The 19635-nt window shown below is 35.9% G+C and overlaps 2 protein-coding genes across 4 annotated transcripts; both read left to right on the top strand.

Moving 5' to 3' along the window:
* Positions 1 to 4600: 4600 nt before the first annotated feature.
* myl12.1 (myosin, light chain 12, genome duplicate 1) lies at positions 4601 to 9817 on the top strand. Of its 2 annotated transcripts, XM_077201966.1 has the most exons (5): positions 4601 to 4641; positions 4819 to 4915; positions 5795 to 6006; positions 7326 to 7487; positions 9034 to 9817. In XM_077201966.1, exons 3-5 carry the CDS (start codon positions 5823 to 5825, stop codon positions 9204 to 9206), a joined length of 519 nt encoding a protein of 172 aa, XP_077058081.1. In that variant the 5' UTR covers positions 4601 to 4641; positions 4819 to 4915; positions 5795 to 5822; the 3' UTR covers positions 9207 to 9817. The 2 variants fall into 2 exon arrangements, with proteins under 2 accessions (XP_077058081.1, XP_077058080.1); XM_077201965.1 differs by lacking the exon at positions 4601 to 4641 and having other exon boundaries at positions 4776 to 4915.
* A 1126-nt stretch (positions 9818 to 10943) lies between these two features.
* Positions 10944 to 18820, top strand: nsun6 (NOP2/Sun RNA methyltransferase 6). 2 transcript variants are annotated; one of them, XM_077201968.1, is made up of 11 exons: positions 10944 to 11074; positions 11455 to 11601; positions 12486 to 12559; positions 13012 to 13118; positions 13969 to 14122; positions 14200 to 14281; positions 15483 to 15602; positions 15937 to 16083; positions 16698 to 16847; positions 17992 to 18117; positions 18456 to 18820. In XM_077201968.1, the coding sequence occupies exons 1-11, from the start codon at positions 10976 to 10978 to the stop codon at positions 18663 to 18665; spliced, it is 1416 nt and encodes a 471-aa protein (XP_077058083.1). In that variant the 5' UTR covers positions 10944 to 10975; the 3' UTR covers positions 18666 to 18820. The 2 variants fall into 2 exon arrangements, with proteins under 2 accessions (XP_077058083.1, XP_077058084.1); XM_077201969.1 differs by having other exon boundaries at positions 12489 to 12559.
* Positions 18821 to 19635: the final 815 nt, after the last annotated feature.

Genomic DNA, 19635 nt, shown 5'->3' on the forward strand with positions numbered 1-19635 from the left:
TTCAGTCCCGCTGTGGTGTTCATCTGCTCCGCTTTGGTTGTCTTCAGCTCTGCTGAGATAATCTTCAGTCCCGTCAGCTCCACCATGGTCACTTGCCATGCCGGTTCCACCCTGGCTCCTCGATCCGTTTCAGTTCCAGGTCTTGTTTCTGGCCCTCCAGCAGGGGCGTGGAAAGATGTTTTAGGTTGGGGTGTGCTGTGTTGTTGTTGTTTTTTTGGGGTTTGGTTCAGCACTTTTGAATAAGAAACAATATCAAGTCCATAAAACTCATCAAAACTCCAGACAACAAGCGTATTGGTTGGTACACTGGATTAATCAGCATACACACACCCGTCTCGGACATTTTGACTAGACATACAATTTTTGACATTATTGATATGGCTTTATACAATCGTTATAGAACGGACTGGAGTACGGGACAGTAATCAAGCCTTTAAATAAAAGGGTTAATGAGTTGTTTACACTGTCATATAGACCCCCAGCATTCCTAATTCCCGCACCCCTTCCGCCTCCGTGCCACCTCCCTCCTGGATTTATGTGACTGTTACTTAGTGCTTCCACCTGTGTATTTCCTCGGTTATGTTCTCATAAGGCCTGGGACACACTAGACAATTTTCAAATCTTAACCGATTTTAAAACTGTGGGAGACCACAGACATAATGACAGTTTCAACTGATTTTTAGCATTGTAATCCTCTGAATGCACACACTAGATGGTTCAGCCGGACCGCGAGGCCGCCCACTTGTTGATTGTATTAATGATATCACAGTGAGACGAAATCTCACAGTGACTCGCGAGATCAAACCTGACTTGAGAAGAAAAAGAACTGCGGAGGACAATCAACGTCGTCAGGTGGCTCTCCAAAGTAGAAAGTAGAAAAAAAGAATATGAGTGATCTTCTTTCTCAATAATCCACTTTTCATGGCATGTTTGTGGCTGCCAAGTTTCAGTTATAGAAGCATGCAACATCCGGTAGGTGACGCTTGCTCGCCCTCATTGGCTATCCCGTTTATCAAGTCAGAGGCAGCCCGATCAAGAGTCTTAACTATAAAACAAGTTTGATATTTACGATTTGGGATCGTGGAGGCTCTGACGCGATTGGGAGCAGTAAAATAATCGTAATGACACCACACAATCGAGGAGTTTTGGGACAAAAAGTTGGTTACGGCAAGCCTCAAATGGGGCCACACCCACCACATCATTGGGGGGTGCAAATCGGGCTCAAAATCGGCCTTAAAATCTTCAAGTGTGTGGCCAGCCTGATGTACACACCAAAAGTTTTTTTACATCTTATAAGATTTTCAAAATGTGATAGACCACAAACATGAGGACAGAAAAATCCTAGATTTAACCGTTTTGCTCCTATAGTGTGTGGTGTGCAATGATGTGACAAAGACAGCACACCACACACAAACAGATTTTCAACCAGAGTCTCGACTGTGAACACAGGAAATCTCGCAAACTCTCGCGAGACTTAAGAATAAGCATGGCAGACGATATGCAGGAAGAAATTGTGATGACACACACACACACACACAATAACTGTTGTTATTACCTGGTAATAACATTGCAGAAGCTATTTCTGACCAACACTTCTCCTTGTCCAGTCTATTATGGTAGATTTTACACAACACGTTGTACATGCATTCGTGCTGTTGCCACAAATCAACAAGCTGATCCTCCATCTCTGCTATCCACATCAATTTCACTTTGTGCTGCGCCATGACTGCGTTTGTTATGCTTCCGTCTTCCATCATCTCGTTTTCTGATTGGATATTGTTTCGTTTCACGTGATAATCTCCAGAGCGTGCGCGTGTTTGTCCTCTGGGTTCCCCCCTAACATCGTAAATCTTTCTTATCATAAATATTCAACATGTTGAATATTTACAATTCGCAATCAGGAGAGCTCCAACATTCTTCCGAGCAGGTTAGGACACTCTTAACACACCTCACACTAAGGGAAAATCTGATAAGATAATTTGTAGAACCATCAAGATAATCGGGACATGGCTAGGATTGTCGGAAGGGGGGAAATCGGCCCAAAATCAGCCCGATTATCTTTTGGTGTGTACCCAGTATAAGTAAGCCCTGTGTGTTCAGTCATTCTTTGTGAAGTCTTGCTGCATGTCACACTGCATTTCTGAGCACTGTTTTTCGTTTCCCGTGTCATGGTTTTCGATCTTCTGCCTGGTTTTCCAGATTTTCCCGTTTGCCTGTGTTTTCTGACCTTTTGTTATCTGGATTGTTTGGTTAATGGTTTTGATAATTGTCCTGTTTTGTGGACAGATTGTGCTTTTGATCTGGTCAGTTTGTGGTTAATAGTGTACTACAAACATATTACAGCTTATCTTAAAAGATTGCACCTCTCCTAAACACCTGAGCTGAAGCAGTCACCCAGCTAACAAAAATATATTCTAAGAACGTTTTGCTAACGTTACCATTAAAGGACAATTCCGGCCAAAAATGAACCTAGGGGTAAATAACACATGGGTACAGAGTCGACCGTTCTCTGGGATGCGTTTTCATGATAATTGAATGTACCCAGTTTTATCTTTAGTTTTAGTTTTACCACAGATTTGCTAATAACGCTAGTATATAGGGCATAGCATGAGTAAAAATAAAAATCGCTAGGTAATACCACTAACAAGGCTCAAAATGGCCCCACACTAACACGGTAGCATAATGAGGGTCCCTACCTGCAAACCGAAGCATTGAGAACTTTGTAAGTGTACAGACAGTTTAATAAGGAGATATTTTATAAAGACAGTACACTTTGCGTATATGGAGCCATCTTTGGAAAACAGTCTTGACCAGTCGAACCAGGAACTTCATGCTACGTGAGCTGAACTGTAACTATCGACCAGCACGTAGCACGGCGTTCGTGGTTCGACTGGTCGAGACTGTTTTCCAAAGATGGCTCATGCCTATATACGCGAAGTGTACTGTCTTTATAAAGTATCTCCTTATTAAAGTGTCTGTACACTTACAAAGTTCTCAATGCTTCGGTTTGCGACCATAATTATGCTACCGTTTTAGTTTGGGGCTATTTTGAGCTTTGTTTGTGGTATTAACTAGTGATTTTTATTTTTACTTACTCTATGCCCTATATAGCATTATAAGCTCATCTGTGGTAAAACTAAAATGAATGATAAAACTGGGTATATTCGATTATCATAAAAACGCATCCCAGAGATCGGTCAACTCGGAGATCGGTGTTATCGGTGTCAGATCGGAGATCGGTGTTATTTACCCCAGGTTAATTTTTGGACGGAATTGTCCTTTAAGGTTAGGAAATCAAACGTTCTGAGAAAGTTTCCTGCTAGTTGGGAATGCATGAAGTTCCAGTTATTGATGCCAATCAAACCAAAAGAGAATACTCATCCTGGAAAAAGAGTGTGCATGTTCAGGCCAGCTGCCTGTTTATGAGACTCTGTTGTTGTCATGAATATGCTTGTGTATTTTCGTCCCTCATCAAAGAAGCTTTGTGATAGTGTTGGGAAGAACGCACGTTTGGCTGACCCTGGGATTGTAGCATGAGTTTAAACACAGCTGCTGCTCTACGTCTTCTTCTGAAAATATGCAGAGAAACTATAAGCCTTTCAACATGATGTCATACAATAAATCGAACTAGTATTTCATTGTTATAATGTTCAACCGTGTGTTGAAGTATAGCCTATTCAAAAATTCATTTATAGGGACATTTTGTCATAGGTCATAATTTTGAATGCCTCCTTGCATGTAATAACTAATGTGGGACTACAGGAAAAATAAAGTTTGGGAGAAAAATATGTCAATATGTCTTTATGCTTCTCAAAAGTGTGGCCTGAAAGAGTACATGCGGTAATTTTACTACAGCACACAAGTACGCTCTCTTGTGGTCATACAGTAGGATTGAAATTTATTTTCAAAGATCTTTTTACAGTCTAGATGATAAAAAAGACCCATTAATACTATGGAACAAAAAAAATATAGATGTGTTACATTACATTAATTGTTTTTCTATTCTCTGTAGTACTTTACTGTTGAATGTGTATATATATATATATATATATATATATATATATATATATATATAATTTATTTATTTTATATATATATATATATATATATATATATATATATATATATATATATATATATATTATATATATATATATATATATATAATTTTACAAAGGTTATTGTTTTAATATTTTTTATTAAATATTATTAATTATTTTTTTCTTTTAGTTAATTAGTTTAATCTCCTTTTATTTTTATTTTATTTTTTTAAATCTTTAATCTTTACACTGCTTTTCTCTAAACCTTTGCACAGACGTTTCCACTTGTTATGTGGACCCCTACAGTCTATGGTGGCCCCATGTGTGGCCCCAGTTTGAAAACCCCTGATTTTTTGGGGGGTATTTTTTTTTGCGTAAATTTTTATTGCTATTTTAATTTTTTGTGAATCACTATTAGGTTTTTCATGTCTGTGTGATAACTCTAAAATCACACCAAAAAAACAAATTAGTCAAACAATGCAGTAAATATTACGTCTGCTCACGCTGAACAGGAGAAAAAAATGATTTCAGACCGTATATGGTCATGTTTAAGAACGATTACGTGTCTGTGGGCGTGTCTGGAGAAACTAACACCGAAGAAGTAAGGGAAGAGCATGTTATTTATGATATTATTTTCTTATGATATTATATTATGATCTTATAATAAAGGTCTAGTAATTGAATATATATTTTTTGTATAAATTAAGTTCATTACGGTTTAGTGCTTGTTACTGTAGATTTCGTAAGTATTTATCTTTCACCCGTGACACCCTTACAGTTGTGTGTTGGTCTGGTCGAGGCTTGCGGAAGCGACAGTGAAATCCGGAAGTTTGGGCGGTGGTTGAAACTAAGCTGCTGTCGATTTCGGGTGTTCGGTGAGAAGCTTATTTTTCTTTCTTTTAATTTATTTGATCTGTAGTTACCGTTCGCAAAGATTTTTTATAACATTATATTTTAAAATTCTATGTATTTCCATAACGTCCAATACAACATTTAAATAACGTTCAATACGTTACGAGCAGGGAGATTAAACGAGCCACCGTATGCTCTGATTGCTGACGGTTCAGATTAAAAATCTCTAAACATATTGTCTATAAAATGTTATCCACTAGAAGTATAGGCTGGCTTAACGTCGGGACATATGCAATCTATTGCTAAAGTGCATGTAACGTTAACGTTACTTGCTTCCTGTCTCATGTTATGGTTACTTTGACCTTGTCATCGAAATTAGGCTAAAATTGTTTTGAGCATCACTGTAAATAGTGGATCTGTATTCGGTAACGTTAACTAATGTGCTATAAATAAGTCAAATGGGTCACAAATGTAGGCTATGATGATGATACAGAAGTCTCCCGGCCTCCTCTCGCACTTATTTCGATGTTGTTTTCGTTGTCCTGTGAAATAAAGTTGTTTAAGCAGAAATTTTAACCTAAGTTACCTGTTTTTTTTTTTACATTTTTCTCAAAGTTTAGTTTTAGGTCCCAGAATAAGGAAAGTCTATAATAGATTATGTAATGCAGTGTACTTGCCTCAGCACGCCAAAAAATATGTAGGCATTTTAGAAGATACCATCTTAGTGTTTTCTTGTTTCCAATAGGCTTATGTAAGGTATATACCATCTAGAATGAAGGGTTACTATTATATCATTAGTAAAAGACATGTTTGCTTTTACTTTTTTGAATGCACAATTCTTTTTGCAGAAGAATCTAGTGGTGTTTGGGGATGTGTGTGATATGTCTTTTGTCTTTTTTAAGCTTGTAGGTAAAGCCAAATACAGCCAAAATGTCGAGCAAACGTGCCAAGGCAAAGATAACCAAGAAGCGCCCTCAGCGTGCGACTTCCAATGTCTTCGCTATGTTCGATCAGTCACAGATTCAGGAATTTAAGGAAGCATTCAACATGATCGACCAGAACCGGGATGGTTTTGTCGATAAGGAGGATCTTCATGACATGCTTGCTTCTCTTGGTAAGATTTTATAGCATTGAGGACCCCTATCTATGCTCTTTAAAGTCCCCTGATGGGTTACAATTCTTGCTTTTTCATTAACCATTTCATTGTTTTCAGTTTAATCATATATTCTCCACAATGCAGATGTGAGAGCAACTAATGTCTTTTGGAAGATTAAATATGTCAGAGATATACGTGCATAGCACAGTTCTCTTATTAATGACTGTTGAAGGATTGATCCAGATTACAAAACATCTCAAAGGAATAGTTCTCCCAAAAATGAACATTCTCATAATTTACTTACCCTCAAGCCATCCTAGGTGTATATGACTTTCTTCTTTCAGCCGAACACAATCTGAGTTATATTAATTAACATCCTGGCTATTCCCAGCTTTGTAATAGCATTGATTAGTGTTTGAGTTTTTGAAGCTTCAAAAAGCACATCCATCTACATAAAAGTAATTCACATATTTAGATGTATTTAGATCACGGGAGAATAGAGTTCCGGTGGAAGAGTGACCTCTGGCCCGACAATAATTTAATTTGTTGATACCAGTGCCGGATACCAAGTCTGATACCACAGTGGAAAATATCCTATTAATAATTTATGTTTATATAAATAATAGATTTAAGCAACAACATCTATCCTTTAAGCAAGTACAGTTTTTTTAAATGTATTATCTAATGATAACTGTCAATAATAAAATAAACACATTATAGGCAACTGAACAAATAAAAACAAAGCAAGTACTGCTTTACTAAAGTACTGTTTTTCAGGTATCTGATAGCAGTATCTATTAATAGGAATATTCAAGTAAATATTCTGAAAGTGGTTTAAGAAATCCAATTGTATGAGCCATTCAATTACATTTTTTAATTTCAATATAGTGAGACCAGCTGGCTAAAGAATGTTTTGCATATGAATAGATGGTTAAATGTATTAAATTACATAATTGCAGTTGGGGAACTTTGGATGACGCCAGCAGATGTAAGGTTTTTAACCGTTGTTTACAATACGTTTTTTTTGGAGTACAGTATTGACTTTTTTGTTTTTTTGTGTGAATAAACGAACCGTCATATTATAAAACTCACTGTGATGGCATCTAAATGCAGTGACATGAAAACCACACTTTAGATATAAAATAAAACTACTTAATATAACATTACAAACTGCTCGTAGGGCTTGGCAATATGACCAAAATTGTATATAATTATATATGTGTGTGTATAAGCGTGAATTTACATAAATGTTGTATTTAAAAAGCCCAAAAAGTAATTATGTAGACTGAGTAGTTTCACAGCCTATTAGAATGAATCTGTTTTTCACTGTCTTTCAGGTAAGAACCCAACAGATGATTATTTGGAGGCCATGATGACAGAAGCTCCCGGGCCTATAAACTTCACTATGTTCCTAACTATGTTTGGAGAGAAGCTTAACGGCACGGATCCAGAGGAAGTCATTCGCAATGCATTCGCCTGCTTTGACGAGGAGGGAACAGGTAAAATGATCTCATCAAATCCATCCATGCAACACAACTGTGCTCTGCATCACTGAATCCCTTTCGATTCAGCTGGCCCCTGCACTCAATTATTTTTTTTAAAGATATATGCATTTGAATTGAACTTAATGTGATGGTTTATTATTAACTGTGATGGTTTATTATTAAATGTTTTTATGCATATTTTATTGTTTAAATCATAAAATCATTTTCAAAATGCATTTAAATTTCATGAATCCACACAAATTGCTAAGTGTAAATAAACATTACATTTATTGAGTTAAAAAGTATGAACATTGTTAAAATATGACTAGCTGTGGAACAAGCAATATTCAGTTAGTTAAAATGTGTGAGATTGAAACAAATTTGAATTATTGATGATAAATGTATAAACTGGGTGATTGTGCATTTAAAAGCATTTTGTAGAAGTACTGTTTGTAGAAATCTTACCCGTTTAATTTATAAATGACTGACAAATATGCATCACATTTAAGCCTTGTTTCACATACAGGGCTTTGCCTTAGATTAAGCCAAGGTTAGGTTTTAGTTTTAGTTTTTTTGTTTTTATAAAACACTACTTTTTTGTATACTGAGACAAAACGATGACACTGATGTATTTTTAAGATGACAGTGCAAATTGCTTTCTGTTTAAATGGCTCAAACATATATTTTAGTCTGAGTCTAAGCTTAAGCCTTATCTGTGAAAGTGGGGGTAAGAGATTATTAAGGCCCCGATATACTTCAAGTCAAATCCAGAAGGAACTGATGTGGCGTAATTTCAAACAAAATCAGGCAGAAACGAAGTTTGTTTTGGGAGTTTGAAAAAGCTTGCCAAAGCGAACTTTTCAGAAAAGTTTGGTCCGGCTGCTAAACACCTTCGTATTACTATTGGTCCATGGCGATTACATATTAGGTAGATGCGCGCGGAGGCTCTGCCGCCTTTCACGTGAAAATCTTTTCTGGTTCATGTGGCCTGTGCAGTCGGTCGAGGTCAGACATCTGTGAGTGAAAACATGAACACACTGGAGAGCTGCTTTATAGTAGAAAAATGTAATTGTACTTCTGATGAAACGAGACACGGACACTCTGTTTTTCATGTTTAATACGGTAAAGCTGCTCTATTTTAAGATGTATAAAGTGATCTATAAATAAACGTGATGTGATTTCACTGGAGTGCCGCAGAGCTGCAGCAAACATAAACTCGTTGCTATGATCATATGCTTTTCTAATGCTTTATGAAAATGATTGCAGTGTTGTGTGTATATTTTATTACATATTCATCTAACGGTCGCTCTCAGCAGTGCGGGCGGCGTCAGATGTTTGATAAGATAAGAGAGTATAATCGCTGCTCATGTATTTTGAACTTTGTTTTACCCCTAAACGTTGAATGAAAAATAACTTAGTTGTGAGTATTTCATAAAATAACACTAAAATATTAAACAACTGAGGAAAGAAAATCACACCTAGACACTTTCCAAATCACCAGACTGTCTCTAGACCAAGAGGATCATTTGAAATTTTTTTTTTTTGATTTTTTTTCCCGCAGGCTTCATTCCGGAGGACTATCTGAGAGAACTTCTGACCACTATGGGCGATCGATTCACAGATGAAGAAGTCGATGAGCTCTTCAGAGAAGCCCCAATCGATAAAAAGAGCAACTTCAACTACGTGGAGTTCACCCGTATTCTTAAACATGGAGCCAAAGACAAGGACGATTAAAAAAACCAAACAAAAAACACCCTGCGTCCGTTTTAAAAATCCCTTTTAGGCTAGAGAAATCCCGTGCTGTCCCCTTGAGAACCCAACTTTAACTCTGGAAATGAAGTGTTCTCTCTACACCTCTCACTAGACCTCATATTTTGAATGGGTTATGATACAGTATCACAGATAAAGTCATGTCACGCTAATACTTAAATCCTCATGGTTTGGGCTATCAAAATCACTTTTGTTTTGAGGTGTTTAAATGTTGTTTTTCTTACGTTAGCATGCCAGTTATGTTTTTTGGTGTATGCCAACTGGAACAGATACCACTTTATTCGTCACACCTTACTGTTAATTGGGGAAGTATTTTGTTTGTATTGGGCTCTCATGGATCATGTTATATTTTGTCCATGTCTAAGGTTTTTTTTAACAGAATGTAACTTTGTAGTTACATTTAGCTAGTCGCTCACAGGTAAGTTATCTCAGACCTCTAAGACAGTCTTATTTTTGTTTAATCAGACAGTAAAAAAATGTGAACATGTTGATGTATTTAGATGCATTTGATTTCATTGCCTAACTGAGTTTTTACATCTGATAAGTATTTTGAATAAATCTCTCATATTAAAACATTTTGATGTGTTTTTTTTTTATAACTGTTTTTTGACTTAACTATGTTATATTTATAATTCTGTTCATACAATTAGCTTAGTTTATTGGCTTATGAAGAATAAATAATCCTGAACAATGTCACTGTTTAGCCTTTTTTTCCATTTGCGGTTGCATTTAGCATTTTCACATAATCGTAAACTTTGATTTTGAAGCAAATAATACAAAGAAATCAGACAAAAACACAAAGGTAGAAGACTGTATCTAACTTTATGTAGCACAGCAAATCAGTTGAATTATGCACTTTTGTTTTTAGTTTTTCATTACGCATTTGCAAGCATAGTGCAGTGTTTAGATGCATTCATCTGCAATCATTATTCTGGAGTTAACTGAGTTTTATTGCTTCTCCAAGTTTAAGACACTTTTGGGTTTTAAATCTATGCCTGAGTGTATCTAGTATATATATATAATCTTGTATTTTTTTATATTTAGAATATAACGGTGTGTGTACTTAAAATATATGTGTGTGTGTATATATAAATAAAGTGGGCGTACCTATTACAATTTACAACAACATTATTTTGAACTAGCCCATTATTAAATATCATAAAAATAAAAAAAAACATGTTTTATTCTGCCAAAATCTTACAATAATAATGTAAGAAAGAGAGATGGTATCCGGGCATATTAAGTTGTTAAAGTTACCATATATAAATGGTAACTCGCATGACGTGATAGATCCAATCAAAATGAGAAGCCTGATATTTTGATATTCACCCCTAGTGGTTTTGCAAAGGAAACAGTAGGTGGCGGTATGTGAGTGCACGAATGCATTAAAATAAAAAGAAGAAGAACAAAAAAAATTCTGCAATCTGCCCACGTATGGTTAAAATTAGCCGGTGAGAACTCAAACCCAACCCATATAACTCATGTCCTTTTGTTTAAGAAACATACACAACTGGGTGAGTCAAAACACGTTTTTCATGTGTTTCTTTGAAATACCGCAAAAATATCTCGCACGTGGTCTTTATTTACTGTTCGAGACCATTCTAACGTTATCTACGGCAGTTGTTTTTGAACACAGGAACACGTTTACTGTAAGTTTGTATTACAAGCTAATGTGGAAGACTGTAGGACTGATTGACTTATAGTTGTTTTACAACTAATACTAATGTCTTTTTATGTTTCCCCACTTGAGACACGATATGTCAGTTTTCCCTCAGCTTTCCATGAAGCCAGAAGTGCGAGAACATCTTTGCAATGTTTATACAAGGAAAGAGGTTGGCACTTTAACTCAAATTCATGTTAATTGACCTTTAAGGTCAAGCAAATTGTTGATGTTGTTTTTCCCAAATGAGTTAGGCTATCAAATGTTGGTTACACTTTATTTTATGATGACGTTCTTACAGTGTAATTACACAAACAAGTACTGAGTAATATTTATTAACTACTATATGTACTTACTGTAGGGTTAGGGTTTGGTTTAGGGTTAGTTGCTTGTAATTATGCTTAATACTATTATTACTATAGTAAATACGTCACCTTAGAAAAAAGTGTTTTCGAAATGTTCTTCCTTATGACGGGCAAAGTTTACAATATGCCATTTAAAAAGACTGTGACATGTCTGTTCTCATATCTTTTCTTGTGTGTTTGGTTTGAGGCGGTGTCTGAGCTTGATAAAGAGGAGGTGTTTGAAGCTCTGCTGTCCTGTCTGTCTCATCCACCCCTGTTCACCTGTCTGAGAGCCAGCACACACCTGCATCCACTACACGAGATTCAGCAAAGACTGGAGCAACATTTAGAACAGGTCTGTTTGTGTTTATTTGTGCACATACAGACAGTGTTGGGAAGGTTACTGGAAATGTAATGGGTTACAGATTACAAGCTACACTATTTGAAATGTAATAAGTAATGTAACTTTTTAAATTACTTTATTAAAGTAATGTAACTGATTACATTTGATTACTTTTTCATTACTTTTCTAATTTCCATCGCTGGAACGCATTTTTATCACTTGCCATGATGGCAACTCTCAGACAGGTTGTATCCTAAAGCTTTCAGTGGCAATGTTGATTGATGTAATTGGCAGATATGGTGCTGCAAATTCAAACAAGAGAACCAATCAAAAATAAAGGAGGATAAAAATTCTAAATTGTGAGAAACTTTGAGGAAAACAGTCTGGATTGCAAGATATAAACAAGACCTTAAACTAAACTATAAAGGTCAGAATTCTCAAGAATCTCGCAATTCTTATTTTTTTTTTTCATAGAATTGTGATATATTGTGAATAAACTCACAATTCTGAGAAAAACGTCAGAATTGTGAAATACTATCACAGCTAAAAAGAGCCCTATACTATAAGTAAATATTTTTTTTTATAAGTCAACCAAATAAAATAAAACATGCTAATAAAGATTAAATATTTTATTTGTTTACCAGCACGTCATGTGACCATTAACTGACATCAGAAAACCATGAACATGCAAATATTTAAATATCTAAAAATCACTTTGGTTGGTTAAAAATGAATACTTTTTGGGGTCACTGTATGGTGCTGTAAATCAGTCCGTGTAACTTTAAACATGACTCTTGTGTGAAGCGTTGATTACAATGTATGTTTAAATATATTATTTGATTCTGATGATTTTCAGGACCTTTTTTTAATGATCTCAATGTCATGTCTCTTTGCAGCAGAAAAGAGCTCCAGCTGTTTACACTCACCCACAGCTTCCAGATGTTCTACTGCTTCCAGTCCACGGCCCGAGGTATGCTGAGAATGTAGTGGAATATTAGAAAATGCTTGTATTATCTGTTTTACTCTTATTGTTTTTAAAATATTAGCTGTATGTAAGGTCTGAGATGATGATGAACTGGTCATTGGCATGACATTTTTTTCTCTCAGAAGCTTGAGGGGCTATTCACACAGAACACGTTAAAAACATGAGACGCAGGTCAATTGAACGTAAAAGGCAAGGTCTAGAGAAGCATTTGAACTTATTTTAACATGAGCTCCCTGTTTTTAGAATGCTTTGTCATGCGTGAGACACTGCAAAAGACTAAAGATGCCAGTGCAATAGTCAAACATGTCCATGTAGCACGTGTTTACATAAAAAAAACAATGGAAAAGTAGTGCAGTGGAATGGAAAAACACTATCTCTGTACAAGAATATATTGGCTCTTCATTTATGTGCATGCTTCTGTCAACTCTGTTCTGCAGGGATGTGGATTTACTGGCCTCTGAAGTTATAGTTGGCGCTCAGTGTGGCAATGCTGTTCTTCGAGGTGCTCACGTATTCACGCCTGGCATCCTCAGCACGCCAAAGTGTGAGCAGCACATGCACATGTCACTTTGCATCATTATAACACTACAATAAATAAGGTCACATTTGCTAACATGAGTTTATGCATAAACTGACTTGAACTAACAATGAGTAATATTCAGGGGCTGGAAACTGAAACCTTTTAGACAACAATAATTTATTAATATGGTGTAGGGCCTCTTTTACGGTCAATACAGCATCAATTTGTCTTGGGAATGACAGACACAAGTCCTGCACAGTGGCCAGAGGGATTTTGAACCATTCCTCTTCCAGAACAGTGGCCAGGTCACTATGTGATGCTGGTGGAGGAAACCGTTTTCTGACTTACTCAAAATACTCTAAAGTGGCTCAAAAATATTAAGATCTGGTGTAGATTTTAGTTGGCAAGTTACTTGAAAGCAATAATGCTTGCTTAATATACCGAGGCCATTTTTTTAATGCTTTGTCTACTTTATCAACATAGCACTGGTTATATGTTTGAATTTTTAGATTATGACAAGTAGTTGTCCAGTCCTTTCCCATTCACACAGCCCACATTTTCCCAGAATGCGGTTGTGAGTCCTGAAAATTTACGGATGTTAGTTCGGTTATAGAATGCAGTTGTCATCCTGTAAATAACTGTAATTAAGTACGATGGAAATATACAGGACTTACAACTGCATTCTGCTGCTGTGTGTATCAATACTAGATTCTTTTGATAAATAATTAATAATCTAGTGTGATCCGCCCATTTATTCACAATTTTTGGAGGGCCATATGATCTTTAGTTTGGGAACACCTACATTTTAATTGAATAAAATGTTAAATGTGTTTTCCTTGTTGCATTCATCTGTCTGCCTTTGTGCGTTTCTCAGATATGAAAGTGGGTGAAATGGTGTCTGTGTTCTCTGATGTTGCGGGGAAGTGCACACGTGGAGCCAAAGAGTTCAAGGGCAAGAAGGTATTTCTTGGTAATGGAATATCTGATGTGGATCGCTCAGAATTATTCTGCTCAGATGGACCTGTCAAGTGAGTCAAGTTCTCTTTTTACCCTGTTGAAAGCCAGTCCACTTTAATATGTGTGTTTGTGTGTCTCTGTTACTCAGGGGTGTTGCGATTAGAATGACAGAGCCTCTCTATCAAAGTCCTTCCTTTGATGGTGTTCTTACAGATGAAGTCTTTCTCCAGGTACCCTTCATGTTTCTGTGTCTCAGATAACTACCATTCCTAGCATCCATTACCATTAATAACAAATAATATATACACTATATGGACAAAAGTATTGGGACACAACTTTTTAAATTAGACTCATTGCCACAGGTGTATAAAATCCAGCACCTAGCCTTGTAGTCTGCATGTACAACCATTTGTGAAAAAAATGGGTCGTTCTGAAGAGCTCAGTGAATTCAAGCGTGGCACTGTGATAGGATGCCACCTTTGCAATATCGGTTTGTGAAATTTCATCCCTGCTAGTTATTCCCAGGTCAGCTGTAAGTGTTATTATTGGAAAATGGAAGTATTTAGAAACAGCAGCAACTCAGTTAAGAAGTGGAAGACCACGTAAAGTCACAGAGCGGGGTCAATGGCTGCCGAAGATTTTCCAAACTTCCAATGGTATTAATATCAGCACAAAAACTGTGCGGCGGGAGCTTCATGGAATGGGTTTCCATGGTCGAGCATCTGCATGCAAGCCTTTTGTTCCCAAGTACAGTGGCAAGCTTGGATGGAGTGGTGTAAAGGATGCCGCCACTGGACTCTGGAGCAGTTGGAACATGTTTAACTGCTACGAATCATGCTTCTCTGTTTGGCAGTCTGATGGGTTTGCAGTATGGGTTTGGCAGATGCCAGGAGAACGTTACCTGCCTGACTGCATCGTGCCAACTGTAAAGTTTGGTGGAGGAGGGATAATGGAATTACTTCCAGTGAAAGGGCCTAGCATACTTCAGCATACCAAGACATTTTGGACAATGCTATGCATCCAACTTTGAGGGAACACTTTGGGGAAGGCCCTTTTCTATTCCAGCATGACAGTGCTCCAGTGCACAAAGCAAGATCTATAAAGACATGACTGGATGAGCTTGGTGTGGAAGAACTTGACTGGCCAGAGACTAGAACTAGACATTTACTGCATCTTTCAGTGAAGCTGCAATTTTCAAAAAACCCTTTGTTGCTGAGAAATATAATGTAGCTATTCACTACTGAAGCTCTTTTATTAATAAAAGTCACGGGCAGTGCTAAGTTCTGTGCTCCTGAATGTTTCTGTGTGTGCGCAGCGCGATCTCTGATCTCTGTGTGCGAGCGATGTGTGTTTTAAATCACTCCTTCCAGCCATGAATACATACAAATCGAGGTGTCTTTGTGACGTGATGTGTTTGCATTCTTCATACAGAATCTGCCGTCAGTGGTCGTGGGTCATGTTTTAGGACCTCGTCCTGGAGAGCGAATCCTTGACATGTGTGCTGCTCCTGGAGGAAAGACAACACACATTGCTTCTCTTATGGGAAACCAGGCAAGTGTTTTTTTTAGCAATTCTGTAAGGACAGTTTGTGATAAGTGTCCTAGTTAACATGAACTAACAGTGAACAATACTTAAGCATTTAATTATCTTAGTCAGTGGCATAATCATTTTTAAAAACCAAGGTTGTATTTGTTAACATTTGTTCATGCACTGTGAACTAACATTAGACTAACAATTAGACTAACGTTAACAAAGAGTAATACATGCTTTAGAAAAAATATATTGTGCATTGCTCATTGTTAGCTAATGCATTAACTTATGTTAACAAATGGGATCCTATTGTAAATTGTTAGCACAAACTCATATATATTTGCTTTCTCTATAGGGTACTGTTGTGGCTTTGGACAAAATCCGATCCAAAATGGAAAAGATCATTCAGAATGCAAATATGCTGAAGTTGGACTGTATTAAAGCATATTGCTGTAACAGCATACATGCAGTAAGCTCCGAACCTGCTCAGGAATACAGTGCAGGTAAGCATCCATAGTCTAAAACCAGTGTTACAAACATAATAATTACCTAAAAATACATACATTAATTTTTTCAATATATATATGATTAATAATTGCAATATATGATTACAATTACATACACTGGCAGTCAAAAGTTTTGAATGATTAAGATTTTTAAATGTTTTTGAAAGAAGTCTTTTATCCTCTCCAAGGCTGCATTTATTTGACCAAAAATACAGCAAAAACAGTAATATTGTGAATATTATTACAATTTAAAATAACTGTTTTCTATTTAAATATATTTTTAATTTTGTAATTTATTCCTGTGATGCAAAGCAGCAGTACTCCAGCATTCAGTGTCACATGATCCTTCAGAAATCATTCTAATAATACTGATTTAGTGATCAATAAACATTTCTGATTATTATATTTGTGATCAAATGAATGCAGCTTTGGTAAGCATAAGAGGCTTCTTTCGAAAACATTTAAAAAATCTTAATCATGCCAAACATTTGACCATCAAGTGTATTATTTATAAAAAGCTTTAATTTCAGTTTAGATCAGATTTTCAGTTGAACATATTTTTTTTAAACTTTTTTTAGACTTACTAATTGCAACTTTGTGTATATTTGTTGATGGTCCCCCATATCCTGAGGAGAGTTTTGACCGGATATTATTAGACGCTCCCTGCAGTGGACTGGGTCAAAGGCCCAACATGACCTACAGCTGGAGTCTGAAAGAAGTCTGCTCCTACCAGCCTCTACAGAGAAAACTCCTCACTACGGTAACACTCATCTACTGATCCTACTCTTGCAGAACATGTTGTCTTGCACCATGCTGCTTATAACATTCTTTATTAAGTTTAAAATGCTGTGTGACTAGTGGTGTACACTTATTTTTTTCATGTGTTCCACAAGCAAGTTCACAGAAGTGCAATGTTTTTTGAATGTCTTGATCTCTTATCTGCATGACCAAAAAAGAGTATTTTAAGTTCTTTCCGCTGGCAAAAATTAATTTTGGCTTGATGTTTATGTTATTTATAAAGAATGGCACTATTATTAGTGTTTTATAGCTACTTATATTTTTCATTCTTGTTCTGTTCTAAATACCGTTCAATTTAAAGGATTTGTTGTGGAGTGAGGGGAACTAAAATAGCCTAGGTTATATGTTTATTATGTTTTATTTACCGGTATTTTACATTATTTCTGTATGTAACAATAAAATGCGACTTATACACATTATATGTTTTTTTTCCCTCTCAAAAACTATTTTGACTGATATGTGTACATAGCGTGTTTCTTTGAATAACTTGTTTAGCCGTTTAACTGATAGTATTAATCAGTCAAAAAAAATTCCTGTTGTCTTTTAATCAGTTAATTATGGTCATCCCTAATTGACAGTGAAGGAAAACACAGCTATTAAAATGTACTTAGTTATGCTACTTCTTTCTGTTGCCTGGTCTTTATCACCACCATAAATTATAGTCTCTGAAGTTAGGAACAGTAGTATTATTATTCAGAGGCTAGTATAGTATTTATTATATTTTTCATGTTCTTTTGTTTTTATTTATATATTTTTATTTAGCTGTGATTTTTTTTACTTTAGTTTTATTAATTTTAGTACTTCAACCTTTTATTACAGCTAGTTGCCAAGGCAACATTTCTAATTATCGTTTTAGTTTGTTTACGGTTTACATCTAATATTTATATTTTATTTCAGCTTTATTTAAATTAACAAAACCGATCTGTAATAGTTTTAGGGAAGGATAAACACTGTTTTGAGCCATCTATCTCATTTTTTTTAACTACCCATTGAAAGTGTTTCTTTAAGTCAGTGAACAGAAGGTGGTGCTGTGTACTACATGTTACATTGCAAGTCTTTTATAGCTTATGGACTGTGTCTGTTGTTGGTTGACATTTGTGTTGCAGGCTGTACGTTTGTTAAAACAGGGAGGTGTGTTGGTGTATAGCACCTGTACTGTGACACTTGCGGAGAATGAAGAGCAGGTTGCCTGGGTTCTCAAGACATTCCCCTGTTTAACACTGGAACCACAGGTAAGAATGAAATGCATTGCTAAAACTACAAAAAAAATTTATAACCCAGAACTCTCAAAACAAATTGAGTAGTGAATACTTTTAAGTCTAGCTAAAACAGAAAAAATACGAAGGGAATCAATGAAGTGTCATTACCAAATCTTTAAACAAGGCAAAGAACATTAACAAAATTTAAATCTTTGAATCTTTAGTTTTTTTCCCTCTTTGTAAAGTCATGGAAATGGAGTTTTTTCTTTTGATGTTGGACATTTTTTTTAATAAAATCATGTTACCAATACCAGCGGCTTAATGGAAAGCCGTAACAGTGAGTGAAACCTTGTGTTTGTCATCTCTTCCAGGTGCCTCATTTAGGATCTGAGGGGATGCAAGGAGCAGGTCTGTCATGTGACCAACGACGGCTACTACAGAGATTTCGGCCAGAATTAGCATGGAGAGGAGCTCGCTTCGCACATTCCCCTGAGAGCTTTCTACAAAACGCCAACACTGATACTATTGGGTTTTTTATTGCCAAGTTTATAAAAAATGGTAAGAAGTGCACAGAAGCTTAATACAGAACAACTGGCAGGGTTTTAATTATTAATATACACACCATTTATCATCTCCATTTAATGTTTTGTTTCCAAGAATTGTTTTCATCTTTTTTTATGCAATGCTGTACATATTAGTAAATATTTGTACTGTAGACTGTGGCACAGTGTATTAAATTAAAATAAATTAGTTAATTTATAATACTGAAGAAGAATGACTTGAACTATTTGTTTAAATACAGACCATCTCCAAACATAAAATGATTTTTGTGGTCTTGGCCCATTAGCCATTTGTGTCATGTCATGTCACATTGAAGTAAATAATTCAAACTGAAATTTAATTTTTCACTGAAAGTTAAATAAAAATAAATTTCATCATTTACTCACCCTCATGCCATTCCAAACCCGTAAGACTTTTGTTTATCTTCGAAACACAAGTCAAGATATTTGAATGAATTTAATTCAGATTTAATTTAGGTTTTTTTCGCATATAAACATTCATCAACTCACACATCAGTTGTGGTAAACAGAAGCTCAAGCATGTTCACTTGACGTGTGAAAACCAATGAGATTCATTCTCGAGTTACGCAGCATGTTTGAGCTTTTGCAAGAACCAATGAGGTTTGGCTGAGCTTCTGTTTATGTTTGCTGATCAATGTTAATACGTGAATAAAAGCCTAAATTTTATCTTTTCGTCATATAAAGCGATCGAGTCTTTTCAGAAAAATTGGACAAAACCTATCAATTCATTTGGATTAGTTTTACAATCTCTTTATGAACTTTTTGAAGCATCAAAGTGTCAGTTGCATAGCGGTCAATGGAGGGACAGAAATCCTCAGATTTCTTCAAAAAGATCTTCATTTGTGTCGATAAACCAAAGTCTTATGGGATTTGAATGACATGAGGGTAAGAAATTGATCACAATTTTTAAAGTTTTCAATACTCTAAACATTGCCAAGATACAGCCTCAAGTGCCTTTTGCTATTCTCGA

The sequence above is a fragment of the Siphateles boraxobius genome, unplaced genomic scaffold (assembly GCF_051911475.1).
Source record: "Siphateles boraxobius isolate OS27281-9 unplaced genomic scaffold, OSU_SipBor_1 48, whole genome shotgun sequence".
NCBI lineage: Eukaryota > Metazoa > Chordata > Actinopteri > Cypriniformes > Leuciscidae > Siphateles > Siphateles boraxobius.

Bases quoted from the DNA above. Each gene is read 5' to 3' on its own strand.
- myl12.1 (XM_077201966.1), top strand. From the start codon at position 5,823: ATGTCGAGCAAACGTGCCAAGGCAAAGATAACCAAGAAGCGCCCTCAG. The intron at 6,007-7,325 runs GTAAGATTTTAT...ACTGTCTTTCAG, and splicing joins TGACATGCTTGCTTCTCTTG to GTAAGAACCCAACAGATGAT. The intron at 7,488-9,033 runs GTAAAATGATCT...TTTTTCCCGCAG, and splicing joins CTTTGACGAGGAGGGAACAG to GCTTCATTCCGGAGGACTAT.
- nsun6 (XM_077201968.1), top strand. From the start codon at position 10,976: ATGTTTCCCCACTTGAGACACGATATGTCAGTTTTCCCTCAGCTTTCC. The intron at 15,603-15,936 runs GCAAGTGTTTTT...CTTTCTCTATAG, and splicing joins CTTCTCTTATGGGAAACCAG to GGTACTGTTGTGGCTTTGGA. The intron at 16,084-16,697 runs GGTAAGCATCCA...TGTATATTTGTT, and splicing joins CTGCTCAGGAATACAGTGCA to GATGGTCCCCCATATCCTGA.